This window comes from Macaca nemestrina, chromosome X (genome assembly GCF_043159975.1).
Source record: "Macaca nemestrina isolate mMacNem1 chromosome X, mMacNem.hap1, whole genome shotgun sequence".
NCBI lineage: Eukaryota > Metazoa > Chordata > Mammalia > Primates > Cercopithecidae > Macaca > Macaca nemestrina.
In genome coordinates this window covers 136,424,297-136,444,021 of record NC_092145.1, presented here as the reverse complement: position 1 = coordinate 136,444,021, position 19,725 = coordinate 136,424,297, and the positions used below count along the sequence as shown (strand labels likewise).

The window sequence follows — 19,725 nt, the reverse complement described above, 5'->3', positions numbered from 1 at the left end:
GAGACAGTTTCGCTCTATCATCCAGGCTGGAGTGCAGTGGCGTGATCTCGGCTCACTGAACCTCCGCCTCCCAGGTTCAAGCGATTCTCCCTGCCTCAGCCTCCTGAGTACCTGGGATTACAGGCGTCTGCCACCTTGCCTGGCTAATTTTTGTAGTTTTAGTAGAGACGATGTTTCACGATGTTTCGCTGTGTTGGCCAGGCTAGTCTCTTGTGATCTGCCCACCTTGGCCTCCCAAAGTGGTGAGATTACAGGCGTGAGCCACCACGCCCGGCCACTTTCTTGATTTTTATTACTTCTGTTTCATACGTTCTTTCTTCATGTCCTGCTGTGATAGCTGACAATTTTGCTCACTTTTGTTCTCACATCCCTTTCCCATGACTTTTCACGGTAGGTGTGTTTCAATTTTTGGTTCTTTTACTTTTCAAAATTTAAGTAATACATTAATATCTTTATTTCTTGTTCCATCAAATGTGGACAGTATCTTTTGACTCCTGCTTTTTAAGATGAGGATATCAGTGCCTTTGCCCTCCACTTTCTTTAAGCTGTTCAGCCTACCTTCCAATCTATGTTTACTTTGTATTGTTGAGGCTGATCCATTTTAAGTTCTTTTTTATTTTTATTTTTTTGAGATGGAGTTTCGTTCTTGTTACCCAGGTTGGAGTGCAATGGCGTGATCTCGGCTTACCACAACCTCTGGCTCTGAGGTTCAGGCAATTCTCCTGCCTCAGCCTCCCGAGTAGCTGGGCTTACAAGAATGCGCCAACACTCCTGGCTAATTTTTCTATTTTTAGTAGAGACGGGGTTTCTCCATGTTGGTCTCCATGAGGCTGGTCTTGAACTCCTGACCTCAGGTGATCCGCCTGCCTTGGCCTCCCAAAGTGCTGGGATTACAGGCATGAGCCACCATGCCCAGCCAATCCATGTATGTTCTATAACCATTAGTCAGCCTTCCAATAAAGTAGAAAATCAGTACTCAGTGCTTACATTATTTTGATTGTGAAAATATCATTCGCAGCATAACCATTGATCACTTTGATTACATTTTTGCGTACAGCTTTTTTCCCCTAGAAATTGTTATTGTCCCCTTTCCCCCTTGTATTCCTTTTTCTCTTTTTTTTTTTTTTTTTTTTTTTGAGACAGGATCTTGCTCTGTTGCCCAGACTAGAGTGCAATGGTGTGATCATGGCTCACTGCTGCAACCTTGGACTCCTGGGCTCAAACATTCCTCCTGTCTCAGCCTCCTGTGGAGCTGGGACTGCAGGCACGTGCTACCACATCCAGATAATTTATTTGTAGAGATGGGGTCTCACTGTGTTGTCCAGGCTGGTCTCAAACTTCTCGCTTAAGTGATCCTCCCACCTTGGCCTTCCAAAGTGTTGGGATTACAGGTGTGAGCCACCATGTTTGGCCGTAGGTTTTTTGTTGTTTGTTTGTTTATGCATTGTATTTTCATGCATGGGAGCCCTTTGAATTTGGAGATTTCCTCTATAGTAGCCACTAGCCACATATTTGGCTAAAGTTGTTAAAATGAATTAAACATACAGTTCCTACATTGCACCAGTCACATTTCAAGTACTCAATAGCTACATGTGGCTAGTGCAGAACATTTCCTTCATCAAAGAAAGTTCTGTTGGTTAGCACTGGTCTGCAGGCTCAGTGAAATTGCAAACAATATGATATCTTTTTAAAAACTTGAGACAGGCCAGGTGTGGTGGCTCGTACCTGTAATCCCAGCACTATAGGAAATGGAAGTGGAAGGATTGCTTGAGGCCAGGAGTTTGAGGCCAGCCTGGGCAACACAGTGAGATCCCATCTCTACCAAAACAAAAAAATTTATTTATTATATATTACAAGGCAATAGGGACAGTTAGACTATAAACTGACAAAATCCAGAAAGAAGCTGAAGAGAAAAAAATATGAGGTAAAAGCCATCATAGAAGCAACAATAAGAAAAAATGTGTCTTAGCATATAGCCAAGGACAGAGGGATTGGGCTTTAGGAAATCACAAAATGAAATGTTAAGAAAATAAAATTGTGAAAATGCTTATGGAGAAGAAGGATAGATATGGAGAAAGATAAAGGACACAAATACACATAAGTGAAATTCCAGAAGAGAACAACTAATGAACTAGAAAAATATTTATAATGGAAGATTTTTTTCCTGAAATAAAGATTAGAATCTTTTTTGTTCCAAGAAATTGTCGAAATGGTAAAACAACCAAATCATAATCATACTGTTATTTAGTGAACTTTAAGGATCAAGAATTATAGGGACATCCACACAGAAATGCTCAGTGCTAGGAGACAGTGAAACAATGTCTGCAAAGTTCTGAGGAAATTGTAACCTAAGAGTTTTATATTCAGCCAATTCATTCTTCAAGTAAAGGCCGTGGACCAACATTTTCAAGTATGCAGAAATTCAGGGACTGTAGCACCCATTGGCCTTTCTTGGATGGGGGAACTATTTGGTATTGAATCTAGCAGATTAAAGGATCGATCAATAGAAAGAACCCTAGAATGGAGAAACTGATTTTTAAAAAAACTAGAAATGAGCATTGAGTTCATTTAATATAAAACTAGCTATAAAATATTTGGGGGAGTGGAGAAGTTGAAATGTTAACTTCCATATCTTTCACAGTAAAGTGACAGTAGATGCTGGGTCTAAAACTTATTTGTGTATTATAGGCAAAATATGGATGCTTTTATAATATTTTTTCTTACTTTTATTTTTTGAAGCGGGGTCTTGCTTTGTAGCCCAGGCTGGAGTGCAGTGGCGTGATCATGACTCACTGTAGCCTTGACCTCCTGGGCTGAAGTGATCCTCCTACCTCAGCTTCCCGAGCAGCTGGGACCACAGCTCCATACCACCATGCCCGGCTAATGTAAAAATTTTTTAGAGATGGTCTCACTATGTTGCCCAGGCGGAGGCAATCCTCCCACCTTGGCCTCCCAAAGTGTTGTGATTATAGGCATGAGCCACTGCACCTGCCTTGTTTTTTTAGACAGTTAAGAACTAATGTCTTAATGACCAAACATTTACTTGAAGATTAGCATTCATATATTTAACAAATGAATGTTGTGTGCTTACTCTATACGCCGGGCAGTATTGTAGGCACTTGGGATATACATTAGTGAACAAAACACAGGAAAGTTTCTTTCCCTCATAGACATTACATTCTAGCAGAGGTACACAGACATAGGTGAGTGGTACAGCGTATTATAAGGTGATACGTACTTGGGGAGGTAAAAAGAGGTATAAGGAGGATTTGGGTTACGAGTACGGTCAGGGTTTTGCTGAGAAGGTAACATTTGAGCAGACACTTACTTTTGAGACATCTGGTTAGACATCAAAGAGGAGATACATGTACAAATCTGAGTTATGGAGACAGGTCTAGAGTGGAGATGTAAATTTGGGAGTTGTTGGTATATAAATGAAATTTAAGTCATGAGACAGAGTGAGATAACCAAAGGAATGATTGTAGACAAACTTAAGACTAAGGACTAAGCCCTGGGGTTTGCAGCATTAGGTGGTAAAAGGAGGCTCCAGCACAAGAGTGAGGAGGCATGGTCAGTGAGGTGAGAGGAAACCAAGAGATTGGGTCATGGGAGCCAAGTGAGGAAAGTGAATCACAGAGAGTGCGTATCTGTCAGATGCTGCCGCTGCAAGTCACGTGAGGGCCGAGAATTGGTCATAAGTGACCTTGATGGACAGTTTTGGTGAAGTTGTGGGCAAAGAATGACCTGATTGAAATGAACTTTTTTTTTTTTTTTTTTGGAGGCAGGGTCTCACTGTCGCCCAGGCCGAACTGCAGTGGTGCAATCACAGCTCACTGCAGCCTCGACCTCCTAGGTTGAGGTGATCCTCCCACCTCAGCCTCCTGGGTAGCTGGGACTACAGGCGCATGCTACCATGCCTGGCTAATTTTTTAATTTTTTTGTAGAGATGAGAGTCTCGCTGTGTTGCCCAGGCTGGTCTCTAAGTACTGGGCTTAAGCAATTCTCCTGCCTTGGCCTCCCAAAGAGCTGGGATTATAGGTGTGCACCACTGCACCCAACCTTGAAGTTACTTTAAAGGATATGAAATGAGGCAAATTTGAGAAATGGAGGTGGTGGAGAAATGGGATCAAGAGTTTTTGCTTGGCCGGGCACGGTGGCTCACGCCTGTAATCCCAGCATTTTGGGAGGCCGAGGTGGGTGGATCATCTGAAGTAAGGAGTTCAAGACCTGCCTGACCAACATGGTGAAACCCCATCTCTATTAAAAATAAAAAATTAGCCAGATGTGGCGCACGCCTATAATCCCAGCTACTTGGGAGGCTGAGGCAGGAGAATCGCTTGAACCCAGGAGGTGGCGGTTGCAGTGAGCTGAGACACACCATTGCACTCCAGCCTCGGCAACAAGAGCAAAACTCCATCTCAAAAAAAAAAAAAAAAGGAGGTTTTGCTCATTTTAAGCAGGGGAGAAAGAATGGCTTGTTTGTATCCTGATGAGAATGATCCAGTAGAGGATGCAGGGAAAGAGAGGGGAGAGGTGCTCAAGCAGTGAAGAAGGGGCTTCAAAAAGAGGGGATAGGCAGTAGGTAGGAACACAAATGGTTTGTGGGAACAGGCTGAAGACAGTGTATGTGGGCTTAGTTGCTGGCAGGTGGATTAGATGCGGTAGTGAATCTTCTCTTCTGGTTGATTTCTAGGTGAAGTAAGAAGGTCAGCCACTGAGAGAGGATGGGGAGGTGGTATTAGAGATTTGAGGGGTGAGGAGAATAGGGAAAAGAGGAGAGGACAGAAAGTAGCAGAAAGGGCTCACTTCAGGTTCAGGGTTCTGAATTTAAAGTGAAACCATCCGCTGGGTGTGTTTGTGTTTCTGTGTGTTTCCAGCCATATTTAGCTACCTAGGTGCTGGTGCAGAGGCAAAGAGGCAAATTGTAAAGTGTGTGATTGTGCCAGGCCTGTGTGATGAAACAAAAGAAGGGGTAGGGTAAGGGAATTGAGATCGTGGGCGAGGGAATGGGATTGACTTTGGAGTTAAAATTGTTTTGTTGTTGAGTTTAAATTCTCATGTTGTAACTTTTGTTTAAAAAGAGCATGTTACAACATCTCATTTTCACAAAAAGTTCTCTGTTCTTTCTTCCATCCTTTTATTTGTAGTATGCCTGGAGAAATGTCTAATGATCTGTAAATTCTGTTGATGGTTCCCAGTGGCAGGATTTTGAGCACATTTTCATTTCTTTCAGAAGATGAAGATAAAGGTCTGAGTTCTAAAGTCAGGCACCTCACTTTCTCTTCCACCTCTCACTTAGTAGCTCACTGACTTTGGGCAAATCACATGCCATTTCAGAGCCTGTATTTCTTTATCTGGAAAAGATGAGAATCAAATGTAATTAAAAAAATGTAGAAATGCTAAGGAAATTGCAAAATGCCATGCAAATGGTAGTTATTATTAGAAGTAGTCTTAATTTCCAGAAACTGTGCTCTTCTGTTTTGGAGAGGCCTTATTCTAAAGCTCTAGTTCTTCATTACTACATTAGGAGAAGGCACTTATGCAGGAATCATAGGTAGGATGACTCAATTTTATCAAAGCCTTCTTTGTCTGTTTTTAGAAATTCATTTTTAATAATGGTAGCTTTAAAATCATAGTGAAATTTTGAGTACTTAACAGGACCATCAAAGTGTCTTTTTAAAAGATAAATCATTCCTGTAACATTTCATATTCAGAATAATTTTATAGATTTAGTGGGATAAATGTTCAAGGTGAAAATCTGAAGGTGAATTATACTTATGTAATAGAATAGCTTTGCTACCAGGTAGGCTCATATATTTGGAATGTGTTTTCCCACACATTTGTGAAAGCAAACAGAGAGGTCTTTTACTCCAAGTTACAGGTAAAACCATGACATTTTGCAAGCTCTAAAATGATTGGATTTTCTAGTCATCAAAGGTTTAACCTGAAGGGTACAGACAAACTGACATGCAAAAACAAGAAGCCTGGCCCTGTTATTTGTAAACATAGGGACATTGGATTTTCCAGTACTTGCTGGAATCAGTTTTGACAAGCCTTCTCAAAAGAGGCCAGCTTTATCAACATCATCAAACTGTTTTGAGTTGAGTTATCCGAAGATGTTACAAATTTTCTCCTAGTTTGGTGATAACTTTATCCCTCCATTGCTACCTCGGTTTGAAATTCCAAACCACCTTTAAGAAAATAACCTTGGCCCAGTTAGCCGGGTATGTCATAAAAATAGCTTTGAAAAAGGGTAAGTATGTATCAGTCCAGAAGTAAGAGCATTAATGCTGACTCTTTCTCCCTACAAACCATTTTTATAAAGCATAATCAAGATACTTTAATTTAGATAGTTATGTCCAGTGTTTAGAGAACCTGTAGTTGTTTTTTTAACTGCAAAGACTTTAACCAGTTGGACTCTTTGAACCTTCATATCATTAAGCTTGTCCTGGATCACTCATTTTCTCTAGTTTCTCAAGCTCTTAACCCAGTCTTTTGTTTTCTCACTGATTACCCAAGTTCTTGCCTCTTGTTTCATACCTATGATTGAAGCCACCAGCCGTAAACTACAACTTTCTGCATCATCACCTTCCCTGCTTCCCTAAACACAGCACAGCTACATTATCATTCACGTCTCAGAAGGATAGCGTGTTTCTCCTTCTATTTAAGGAAAATTCCTTCATCTTTGCTCCTAGTTTCTTTTCCTCTGAGATCTGGATCCCCAAATTTCACATCCTCTGGCTTCAGTCTCTCACTTTCTATTCTGTTTTCTCCTACAGACCGAGCATGCTTGAGTATTTTTATCTACCAATACTAAATGAAAAAGTCCTTGACTCTGCAACCCATTTTAGTTATTGTCCTTCTGTTTGCCTTTTTCAAACTAGACTCGAAGAAATTCACATGTTCCATTGACGACTCAGCCCACTCTAGTCTGACCCTTTACAGCCTTCACTCCACTGATTTTAACCAAGAACAGCGACCTCATGCTACTACACAGTGGACATTCCTTCTCCACGTTCCTTCTTGTGTGGTGCTGCATTACTTACTTACTAGGGCCTTACTTACTAGGCTTCCTGCATCTTTTAACTCCCTAGCTTCCTTCATACCCTTCTACCACCCTCTCCAGCTTTCCCTTCTCTGGTTTCTTTTTGAACTATTCTTGCCCCTCCTTTTAACTATGGCATTCCCTGGGACTCTGTCCTCACACTGCAGATTCTCACTGCATGATGACAAAGCTTAGTTAACACAGTTGAGGGCTCCCCCAAACTGTGTCAGCCTTCCACTTTCAGACTTGAATATTAAGCAGCTGGCTTCACATCTCATTCATTCAGTGAATTGTTGATTCATCAATATTCTGATCATCTACCATCACCAGACTGGGTCTTAAAAGACTGAGTAATGAAAATACAGGTTCTGCTGTGTCAATGGGAAAGACGGGGAGAAAAACCAGACAGTGGCCACACAGTGAATCATGTATTCCGAGAGAAGCAAGCAAAGGGTGCCGTGAGCACAAAGCAATAGCGACAATCACTGGTTCTGAGGGCTTTTCAGGACGTTATCCTTGGGACCTTAAGTTAATCAAACATGCAGGAAGAGAGATTCTTCTCCTCATTTCTCACATTTCTTACCTCAGTCACTCAGTCACCTAAATTTTAAAAACCCAGTTATCCTTGGCTTCTTTGTCATGTTAGGTTTTCAGTCAGACACCAAGTTCTACTCATTTCAGTCCCAAGATAGGCCTCAAGTCCAGCCCACTCCTCCAGTTGTACTACCTCTGTCCTGATTCAAGGCCTCGCCATCTGTCACCTGCATTACTGCAGTAGACGCAAGTCAGCTCCATGCTTTGATCTCGTTGGATCTACCTTTCCAAGGCCAGCGGAAATGGGCACCTGACTTAGTCACTGCTTTGTGTGAAAGTCTCTCAGTCCTGCAGCAGATATTCTCCAGCCTCTCATCAGAGTCTGAGAGGCAGGGCGCCCCTAAATCTGTCTCTATATAGCAGGTCCGAGTGCTGCAGATCCTGATTCTGTAGAGCTGCTGGACTGGATGCTTTGTTTTTAAATTCCCTAAGAGATTTTGACACCTGACCAGACTGAGAAACCCTTGGCCTGCAAGGATAAAGTCTGAGTCCCTCTGCCTGTGCACAAGGCCCTTTGTGACCTGGCTTCAGCTTCGCAGTCGGCTGCATTTCCTGTCACATCCTTTGCCACACTTGACCCTCACATTCCAGCAATATTGAACCATGCATTCCCTTACCATCACACCATTTTGTGTCTCCCTTCATTTGTCCCTTTACGTAATTGCCCTTCTCTTTCTCTTAACCTGGGTGAGGTATCTTTCCTTTGTTCCCATGGCAGAGATCAGTGCACAATGATGTTTGCCAGTCATTTCTGACTCTCATCCTCTCATTTTTCTGTATCAATTTATTAAAGATTGCATTAGAGGGTTCAACATTGTCATCTTACAATGTACATAAACAAGCTTTTGCTTTTTTCTCTTAAATGACTTTCATTTCAATTTATGTAAGAAAAAGTATAATTTATCAACAAGTGCATTTTTAAGTGACTTGTTTGGTTTTGAAACTGAAGATATATTAGAATGTAGTTTGGTGATTAATGATATCAAAAATAGACCAAAACAACAACTGCTTTCAGTGACCCAGAGTTTGGGATTCTTGAACTTTGCATTTGAAACAAGCTGATTAAATTTTATAATTTTTATGTTTGTAAATGACAAAGGTTTGGGGCTGCCATTTTCAAGCTTTTCTTTGCACGTAATTTGGGATGTGGATGGTATTGATTCTCAATAAGTCAGAAGTTAAGTTGATAATTTGTCACTGTATTTTTGTTTTTTAATGTTGGCTTTTGAGATAGTAGATTCATCTTGATGTTCTGCGTAAGAATTTTGATTAGGTAAACACAGTTTTTGGAGCTGGAGATTGTGACAGAACTTTGCAGAAGTATCATTTCAAAGATGTCAGAATCTGAGTTCTGTCTTGGTATAACGGGTGTAAATTACACAAGGGATGACTGTGAATGTTAAAAGTTATAGTGGTCAGAATCACCACCACCTAGCCTTGGTTGCAATACTAATTATGCCTGCCTGAGTCATGAGCACATTCATTCGTTTTCCACGAAAAGAAAGCATGTTTAGATAGTTACACTATTTTTTGATTTTTCAAAAATCACAGTTGCCTCTACCAATTTAAACCCCATGCTCCAAATTCCAGAAGTTGACGAGCCCTGACTGGGACCAGCGTAGCTTGAGATGTGAATTGTGTGACTCCAGATAAGTTACTCAACCTCTCTAAACTTCAGTTTACTCTACTGTAAAATGTAGAGAATATTGTACCATCTGCCTCACAGGGTTGTTTTAAGTATTAAGTAGTACTTACCATAATCACTTAGTAAATGGTAGCTGCATTATTATTACTACATTTAAAAATACCCACCTGTTTACTTGTTCACTTTGCCACAAGACTGTAAATTTCTGGAGCCCTTGACTTTTTCATATTTGCATCTCCAGTACCTGCCTAGAGTCTAATGTAGTTGTGATTCACTGTTTGCTGAACTGAATAAAACAATGTCCATCCAAAAGGAAAACAGATAGATCTAGCAGAGGAACACCAGAAAGGGAACTAAAAGGGCAAAGGGGAAATGAAAAGGCTTGTTGCAGGTATTACAAACAAGCTCAATGAGCCTTCTTTTCTGGGCCTCGGTCCTGCTCCCCTCTAGTTGGTCTTCCACTATGCCAGATAGACCAGCTGGGCCTAGAGCAGAGAGAACATTCCTTCAGAGTTTCACTAATGGACTCAACATTGAAAAACCCAACTTTTGTGATAAATTGTATTGGGTGCTAACTTTTCATTAGTCTTTGCTACACTTTTTGTTGAGCTAGAGATAGCAGTCAGTGCCCATAAGTGACGTGTAATGTAAGGCTACATTATATGGGGATTATGCTTTTGGTTGGTATTTATTCAAATCCAGAGTCTGTTATTTGAAGACACCATTTTGTGCAGCTTTATTTTGCAGGTCCTGGGAAGAACAGGACACTTACTTTCTTGGCTACTTTGTAAAGTTTTAAAAAATGTGATGTTTGACTGGGCACGGTGGCTCATGCCTATAATCCCAGCACTTTGGGAGGCCGAGGTGGGTGGATCACTTGAGGTCAGGAATTTGAGACCAGCCTGACCAACATGGTGAAACCCCATCTCTACTAAAAATACAAAAATTAGCTGGGTGTGGTGGCCGGCGTCTGTAATCCCAGCTTCTTGGGAGGCTGAGGCAGGAGAATCGCTTAAACCCAGGAGGCAGAATTAACCAAGATTGTGCTACTGCACTCCAGCCTGGATGACAGAGACTCTGTTTCAAAATAAATAAATAAATAAATAAATAAATATAAATATAAATAAATAAATGTGATGTTTGTTGTATATCCCCCGAGTCTCTACTATTGGAAGTCATATGTATCTCTTTTTTTTTCTCTCTCTTTTTATCCCCCTCTGTGTCTCTCTTTCATTTGTTCATTTTTTTTTTAACACATACAGGCTATTATACCTTCATTAATGAGAGCAATGAGTGTATGAGAATATGTTTAAATTCACATATTGCTGCATTTGCCACCAAGGACCTAGACTCACTATTGTCATAAACTAAAGTTGTGTGTGTACGTTATGCGTATTTACATTTAAGCAGATTGAAGCTGAATTTCCGTTGGCCATCTCATTGCGGTGTACCTTTCTGGCAATCATGTTTTGATTATTTTCAAATGTATTGTTCTATTGGAGATAGATCATATCGAATGATACTCAAGAATAGTGACCATGAAGTACTGCTTATAAAATATTTATATATGGAGACTATTTCTTGATTTTACTTCTAGGACATTCTTCTAAGTTTTTTTTGTTGTTGTTGTTTTGAGACAGGGTCTCACTCTGTAACCCAGGCTGGAGTGCAGTGGCATTATCTTGGCTCACTGTAACCTTGACCTCCCAGGCTTGTGTGATTCTCCCACCTCAGCCTCCTGAGTAGCTGGGACTACAGGCACGTGCCACCATGCCCAGTTAATTTTTGTGTGTGTGTGTATATATATGTACACACATATGTATATATATGCACACACACACACACACACATATATATTCTTGAGTATCATTTGATATGATCTGTCGCCAATAGAACAATACATTTGAAAATAATCAAAACATGATTGCCAGAAAGGTACACCGCAATGAGATGGCCAACGGAAATTCAACTTCAATCTGCTTAAATGTAAATACGTATAACGTACACACACAATTTTAGTTTATGACAATAGTGAGTCTAGGTCCTTGGTGGCAAATGCAGCAATACGTGAATTTAAACATATTCTCATACACCCATTGCTCTCATTAAAGAAGGTATAATAGCCTGTATGTGTTTTTTTTTTAAAAAAATTTTATATATATATAAAATTTTAATATATATATAAAATTGGTAAAGATGGGGGTCTTGCCATGGTGCCCAGCCTGGTCTCAAACTCCTGGCCTCAAGTGATCCACCCACCTTGGCCTCCCAAAGTGCTGGGATTACAGGCATGAGCCACTGCACCTGGCCAGTTCTTTGAAGGTTTTAGTATTAGAAGAATATCTTTAATATAGGAGTGCTTTTACCTTATGGCTTAGCAAAGGCTATAAGTATATTCTTTTGTATTTACAGTTTTCTAGGCTACCAGGAGTTTTCTCTATGTATAGTATTTTTTGCTTTAATATCTTCTTCTGTTTTTAGAAGTCTTTAGAAATGTATTTATTGAATCTTTTACTTGTATAGGTAAAATCCAATTTTATGTGAATCAAGTTAGAGATTATATTTGTAAAAGAACTTTTGCTGGGCGCAGTGGCTCATGCCTGTAACCCAGCATTTTGGGAGGCCGAGGCGGGTGGATTAGGAAAACACGGTGAAACCCCGTCTCTACTAAAAATACAAAAAATTAGCCAGGCGTGGTGGTGGGCGCGTGTAGTCCCAGCTACTGAGGAGGCTGAGGCAGGAGAATCGCTTGAACACGGGAGGCGGAGGTTGCAGTGAGCTGAGATCGCACCACTGCACTCCAGCCTGGGTGACAGAGTGAGACTCCATCTCAAAAAAAAAAATTTTTTTTTTTGCAAAGAGTAACATTTTATTTAAATATCTATTATTATTTGTGATTTATTTCCTTCCTTTTTAGTGGATGATGCTGGCAAAATAGAACACGACGGTTCTTCCGGAATGACCATGGACACAGAGTCGGAAATTGATCCTTGTAAAGTGGATGGCACTTGCCCTGAAGTCATCAAGGTGTACATTTTTAAAGCTGACCCTGGAGAAGATGACTTAGGTAAGAAGAAGTGTTTAGACATTGTACATCCTCATCCAAATGTTTCAGCCTGATTACTTTTGGGTTATTTAGATTTGAGAACATTTGGAATCTTTTCTGAAGTAACTTTTGTATAAGAATTCCAATGTCGTAATAGCAAAGTTTATAAAAAGTAATAAGAAAAGTATGTAAAAAGAAATAGATGGAAATGAAGTTTTCAAATAAATTATTGAAGCTGTCTTCTTCTCGGATAGGTGGAACTGTAGACATTGTGGAGAGTGAGCCTGAGAATGATCATGGAGTTGAACTGCTTGATCAGAACAGCAGTATTCGTGTGCCCAGGGAAAAGATGGTTTATATGACTGTCAATGACTCTCAGCCAGAAGATGAAGATTTAAGTAAGTAGGTGGCCTTTTTGTGGGAGAAACTTTTATGTTTCTGGAGCTTTTAAGTGACCAGCGTTTGAAATAAGTAGCATTATTTTAGAGATGATTATGCTACTACATTCCAAGGGAAACATCAGTGACTCTTTTATGTATGCTTATAATGTTGCTTTAAAACCAAGTTATGGTGAAAGCCAAGAAGTGAATGATTCATTCAACAAATATTTATTGAGTGCTTACTACGTGAAAGCTATGTTCTAGGTATGTAATATTTGGACCTTCTTTCCATTTTGTCTATTAACTGAATTCAAATAAAAACATGTTTCCTGTAATTTCTGTAAACCTGGTCACAGAAGTTTTTGTAACTTTCTACTTTACTTAGATGTTGCTGAAATCGCTGACGAAGTTTATATGGAAGTGATTGTAGGAGAGGAGGATGCTGCGGCAGCAGCGGCAGCCGCTGCTGTGCATGAGCAGCAAATGGACGACAATGAAATCAAAACCTTCATGCCGATCGCATGGGCAGCAGCTTATGGTAAGTTGCCCAGCACCTCTTAGCATTGAAGAAGTTGGTTCTTGAACATGAATCCATGATTGAAAAATGGTTTCTGTAGTCTTAGGTTTCAGAAGTCTGAAATACCAGTGTCCTGTAAGGATTATTTGAATTGAATTAGAGTATAAAGTCTACATTTTGTGTTTATTTTTAACAGGAATTTCTTTCATGTGTATATTACGTAGAAGGAAGTACTGCAAGAAGTACACAGGCTTTCAAGCTGAAAGTTTTCATCTTGATTATATTTGGCCCATGACTTTTTCATTTTGGGAGACAAGGGAGTCCATGGGGCAAAACTGCTGACATGCGTTTTTTAGCTTTGGAAGCTAGGCGTTTCCTACGGTCTCACGATAATAAATGTGCTCATAAAACCCATGACCTAGAATGGGGAATTTCTGTCATTCATGAGTATCATGGCTTACTTTTCGTTGTTGTAGTTAATAAAGAATTCCTAATTCTTTAAAATTTATAATACTGTATAATTTTGTTTTTTAATACACATTGTTAGGTAATAATTCTGATGGAATTGAAAACCGGAATGGCACTGCAAGTGCCCTCTTGCACATAGATGAGTCTGCTGGCCTCGGCAGACTGGCTAAACAAAAACCAAAGAAAAGGAGAAGACCTGATTCCAGGCAGTACCAAACAGGTGAGGGCGCACGAGTTCCATGGCGCAGCGTGCTCTCAGAGGAAGCTCTAGTATGTATCCACAGGGGTGTCACAATGGCATTTTAGCTGCTAGACCATATGTAGCTTTGTCTATTGAACTTGAAAATATAATTTTCAGAATTCAGTGATATTCATGAATGATTTCCTTAGATAAAAAGAAACAGTACATGACTGAGAAACATGGATGAGAAAAATTCAAAACTTGGATGATTTTTATGTGTACATGGAATGAAATCCCTCAAATATGTTATAAGCATTAACTTTGTAAATATAGAGAATCTATGTCAGCATAAAGCAGGCATAATTTACAGAGCAGCAGGATAAGTACTTTAGTTCTACAACATTCCTATTCTTATATGATGATATGGGTTTAAACTTTGCTGTAAGTTAATGTAAGTTATGTTTTTTGGAATAAACAGTGGAAATTTTTGTCACCAAAGTTTATTTTTATGAATAATTTTCCACCAGTTTGTTTATTTTTTTTTTGAGGCAGAATCTTGCTCTCTTACCCAGGCTGGAGTGCAGTGGCGTGATCTCAACTCACACTGCAACCTCTGCCTCCTGGGTACAAGTGATTCTCCTGCCTTAGCCTTCCAAGTGGCTGGGATTACAGATGTGTGCCACTGTGCCCCACTCATTTTCATATTTTTAATAGAGACGGGTTTTCAGCATGTTATGTTGGTCAGGCTGGTCTCGAACTCCTGAGTTCAGGGGATCTGCCTGCCTCGGCCTCCCAAAGTGCTGGGATTACAGGCATGAGCCACCATGCCCAGCCAATTTTCCACCAATTTCTAAATTGCTGTAGGTTTAATCACTAATTGATAAAAGTTACATATTCATTAATTTTATTAAACTAGAGGGAGTGAAGGTGGTACAGTCCTCATGAATGAAGTTTCCAGACCATTTTCTCTATGACTAGGTTGCTATATCTCTTGTGTTGAAAAACAGTAAAAGGAATGTTAAGTAGCAAATAGTCCAATTTAGGAGTCCTTGGCCAACAGTGGTCAGAACCCACGTTTTACATTCGCAAAGAAACTGGAACAGAACTTGGTTTGAGCACTCATACTCCTTTCTTTTCCTTTCTTAGCAATAATTATTGGCCCTGATGGACATCCTTTGACTGTCTATCCTTGCATGATTTGTGGGAAGAAGTTTAAGTCGAGAGGTTTTTTGAAAAGGCACATGAAAAACCATCCCGAACACCTTGCCAAGAAGAAATACCGCTGTACTGACTGTGATTACACTACCAACAAGAAGATAAGTTTACACAACCACCTGGAGAGCCACAAGCTGACCAGCAAAGCAGAGAAGGCCATAGAATGCGATGAGTGTGGGAAGCATTTCTCTCATGCAGGGGCTTTGTTTACTCACAAAATGGTGCATAAGGAAAAAGGAGCCAACAAAATGCACAAGTGTAAATTCTGTGAATACGAGACAGCTGAACAAGGGTTACTGAATCGCCACCTCTTGGCGGTCCACAGCAAGAACTTTCCTCATATTTGTGTGGAGTGTGGTAAGGGTTTTCGTCACCCCTCAGAGCTCAAAAAGCACATGAGAATCCATACTGGGGAGAAGCCGTACCAATGCCAGTACTGCGAATATAGGTCTGCAGACTCTTCTAACTTGAAAACGCATGTCAAAACTAAGCATAGTAAAGAGATGCCATTCAAGTGTGACATTTGTCTTCTGACTTTCTCGGATACCAAAGAGGTGCAGCAACATGCTCTTATCCACCAAGAAAGCAAAACACACCAGTGTTTGCATTGCGACCACAAGAGTTCGAACTCAAGTGATTTGAAACGACACATAATTTCAGTTCACACGAAAGACTACCCCCATAAGTGTGACATGTGTGATAAAGGCTTTCATAGGCCTTCAGAACTCAAGAAACACGTGGCTGCCCACAAGGGCAAAAAAATGCACCAGTGTAGACATTGTGACTTTAAGATTGCAGATCCGTTTGTTCTAAGTCGCCATATTCTCTCAGTTCACACAAAGGATCTTCCATTTAGGTGCAAGAGATGTAGAAAGGGATTTAGGCAACAGAATGAGCTTAAAAAGCATATGAAGACACACAGTGGCAGGAAAGTGTATCAGTGTGAGTACTGTGAGTATAGCACTACAGATGCCTCAGGCTTTAAACGGCACGTTATTTCCATTCACACGAAAGACTATCCTCACCGGTGTGAGTACTGCAAGAAAGGCTTCCGAAGACCTTCAGAAAAGAACCAGCACATAATGAGACATCATAAAGAAGTTGGCCTGCCCTAACAATACTTCTACAGACGTTTGTAGAGATATTGGCCTTGAAGCAGAAAATTCATTTTAAAGCCAATCAGTCTCGTTCACATACAATACTGTATATTGATTTATGCTGTGTACAAATAGAATTATTGCTTCTAGTTGACTTTTTTTAATATACATTTTGTTCAGTAGTGTGTTCTGAATTCTATTCAGTTTGTTTAATAAATGGGGAAAACTGGCAACATGCTAGTTACTTTTAATAAAGTAATCCCTGATTCTATACCGAATTTTTATATCTTAGAATTTTATATTTATTTAAATATTTACCTTGCTTACCTTGATGGTACTCTTCTAAGACCATTAACTTAAGGTAACTTTATATTGGTAACTCTGAAAGTATTCATGTTGACTCATTTTCCTTCCCCATACATTTCTCACAATAAAATTGTCAGAGACATCTACTAATATAGATGGGAGATTTTACAGTCAGGTCTAATTATCATAACATGGAAGTCATTTACTTAATATTTTCAGACCACTTGACAGTGAAAGTTTCCATTTGAGCTTTTGCGTCCCTGGCTTTGCTTAAGAGCAGTGGCTGGGTTCGTGTTTACTTTTCAAATATATTACTTTTGGTTTTCTTTGGATTATTTACATCTTTTGTCAGCATAGCAAACTTTTAGAAAACCTTATTGAAAAATTATGCTTGATCATGTTGTATTTTGATTATTCTGTCTGTGCGGCTTCGTCTTGGAATGGTTTTGTGCTACAAATGACATTTACTGAGGACTGCATTTTGGAATCTCCTAGAGGTAACTCATGGCTTATAGGATCTTTTGCAACTTTATGTATGTAAATGTACCCCGAATTATATATATACACATATATATCATGTACCTGTGTGTATTGCTTATTTTATATATTTATACACACAACCCCAAGTTACAGTAGTTGTTTAAAATCTATAATGAAAAGTATTAAATTTACAATAACATGAAAGATCCAGGGATGCATGAGAGAGCATTTTGTAAGTCATGCTCTTCAGAGAGATTACTCAGGTGAAGAATTAGAAGGAAAATAAGGACACTAGTATTTTTAAAGAGTAAAGATATTTTCTTTTAAATATCTTTGGTAATTGAAAAATAGAGGTTAAGATGTTTCTAGGTAGAATGTTTTCATACAGTTTCAGCTCCATGTCTTTATATTTTTCTGAAAAGCAAATGAGTATCCAGACATGACTCCCACAGTTCTCTTTGAGAAGCCCGAGAGGGAACTCTGTCTTACCTAGTGAGAGGGATGGAAAAGAAGTGATGGCTCTGTGGACCAGAGAACAGGTGCTAATTATGGCATCACACTCGGCAAGTTCAGGCCGATCTGGTATTTCTCAGACAGTTACAGTTAGCAAACTTTAAAAACTTAACACTCAAGTTGGCTTTGATTAAAATGTAAAGATGTGTTTTAAGTAGATAAGGAAAGTCTGAGGCCTTATTTGGAACATCACTAAGTCTTCCAAAGGTTTTTTTTTGTTTGTTTGTTTGTTTTTTAAGATGGAGTCTCGCTCTGTTGCCCAGGCTGGACTGCAGTGGCATGATCTTGGCTCACTGCAACCTCTGCTTCCTGGGGTCAAGCAATTATCTGCCTCAGCCTCTCAAGTAGCTGGGATTACAGGCGCCTGCCACCACGCCTGGCTAATTTTTTGTATTTTTAGTAGAGATGGGGTTTCGCTATCTTGGCCAGGCTGGTCTTGAACCCTGACCTCGTGATCCACCTGCCTCGGCCTTCCAAAGTGCTGGGATTACAGGCGTGAGCCACCACGCTTAGACACCACATAGGTCTGAATCAGTGTCATACAGTCATAAAAGAAACTCAGTTAATTAGAACTTGGTTGTGTTAAGACGAATCTTGGAGAACAGAAAACAGTTTTGGGGTCCCTTCAGTTGGCTATTGGTCCATCTGCATCTAGCACATTGTAGGATATTTAGAAATTGTCTTCCCACCCTATAGCTGCCTTGCCACCTCATTATGGTGCTCTGTCCCCTGTGTACTTAGGTTTTTACCTTTCATCTTTCTCTTTGCCATTGATGTTTGTATTCAAGAGTTACATTTTTAGGGTTAGAAATAAAAATATTTGGTGTTTGGCAAACCTGAAGTGCTAGACTGATTTAGTCTAGTTTTAAATCAAGTGCTTTAGGCAGGTGTGAACTCTAGCCCAAATGCCAGTCAAAGTCAAGGCATGGGTTTTCCTAGCCTATCTTATAGGAAATTCCTGTACCTTCTTGGCCCCTATAATGTGTGTTTTTTTTTTTTTTTAAAGTAACTTACAATTTTGTGATCCGTGATTCATTGCCCTGCGATTCTTGAAAGCTCTGTCTGTTTTTTTGTGAGAACCTTTAAAATCTCCCTTAATTTTTATTTTCCCAGAAATAATGTAAAAACACTTAAATGAAAGTGGAAATGTATTAATTTTAAATCCTATAAAATTAATACAGAAAATATAAATGATTGGGTCTTTTTTTTTTTAAATAAACTGAAAGATAAAGAACACAACACTTCACACATTTTATATTTCTCTTACATACTCTGGAATCATACACAGTTCTTTTCTTTTTAAAGCACAATATTAAAACCTTTAAAAGGTATTTAAGGGTTTGGTCAAGTGAATATGATAAAACATTTGTCTGTATAAAGAGAAAATGAAATCGTAGTCACTGTTATGTACTGACATTAGTTACAACCTAGTTTTAATTCTTAAAACAATTTTGATTAGCAAAGCTAAAAAAAAATGGATGTTTCAGTTAAATGTTTTAAAGAGGTACAGATTTTTACAAGGACATAATATAAGTTATTGTTCTGTAGAAATATCCTATTAAATATTGTATGTCCCTCCCTCTGTACACTTTGTAAAGAAAGTAAAATACATAAAAAGAAAATCATATAGGGATGTGTGACATTATTGTAATTGTGTACTTGAGAATAACGTGCAAAAATAAAAATCAGAATATTTTCCTGTTATTGAATGTTTAGTCTATTTGATACCAGTACTAAGTTAATGCTTTTTCTTAAGGAAAAAAAAATGTACAGTTTTTGTAAACCTAATAAACATCAAAAGCAGTGGATTATTTTCATCCCCCCATTTCTTAATTCCTTTTTCACAGCAGTGGAATGCAAAGTGCTTGATTGCTTTGAATTTTGTGACTTGGATGCAAATACTGGTAACATTTCAGTTCTGTGAATTTGCAAGTAATATTTCAGAGAAGTTAAGAGGTGATTGGTGAGTCCTTTGATGAGCATGTCCTTGGAATTCAGTTTTTCTTTTATCTTCATAAAGGATTTGTTTTATTAGCATCTCCAGTTCCCCGAGATAAATTACCCATGCATAAAGTGGTTTTTGAGAGCACTTTAAATAAAGTTCATTTCAGTATTAATTTACAGCATATTTAATCAGTGGGTACTGTTACCACCTCCACAGCAGAAATCGTGCCCTCGAGTTACCACTTGGTGCCCAGTTTAGAGGACTCTAGTAGATGCTAACATACTAGAGAATGG

General features: G+C 39.2%; 1 protein-coding gene across 10 annotated transcripts in view; it reads left to right on the top strand.

Moving 5' to 3' along the window:
* Positions 1 to 19,295, top strand: part of LOC105478239 (zinc finger protein X-linked) — a 66,152-nt gene extending 46,857 nt beyond the window's left edge. For 9 of the 10 annotated variants that reach the window (XM_011735371.2, XM_071088565.1, XM_011735370.3 and 6 more), the window contains 5 exons: positions 12,202 to 12,351; positions 12,585 to 12,728; positions 13,096 to 13,248; positions 13,775 to 13,915; positions 15,023 to 19,295. In XM_011735371.2, the coding sequence (XP_011733673.1) occupies positions 12,202 to 12,351; positions 12,585 to 12,728; positions 13,096 to 13,248; positions 13,775 to 13,915; positions 15,023 to 16,206 (1,772 nt within the window). In that variant the 3' untranslated portion in view covers positions 16,207 to 19,295. The remainder of the gene's footprint in view (positions 1 to 12,201; positions 12,352 to 12,584; positions 12,729 to 13,095; positions 13,249 to 13,774; positions 13,916 to 15,022) is intronic. The other variant, XM_071088566.1, reaches the window with a different exon arrangement.
* The last annotated feature ends 430 nt before the right edge of the window (positions 19,296 to 19,725 follow it).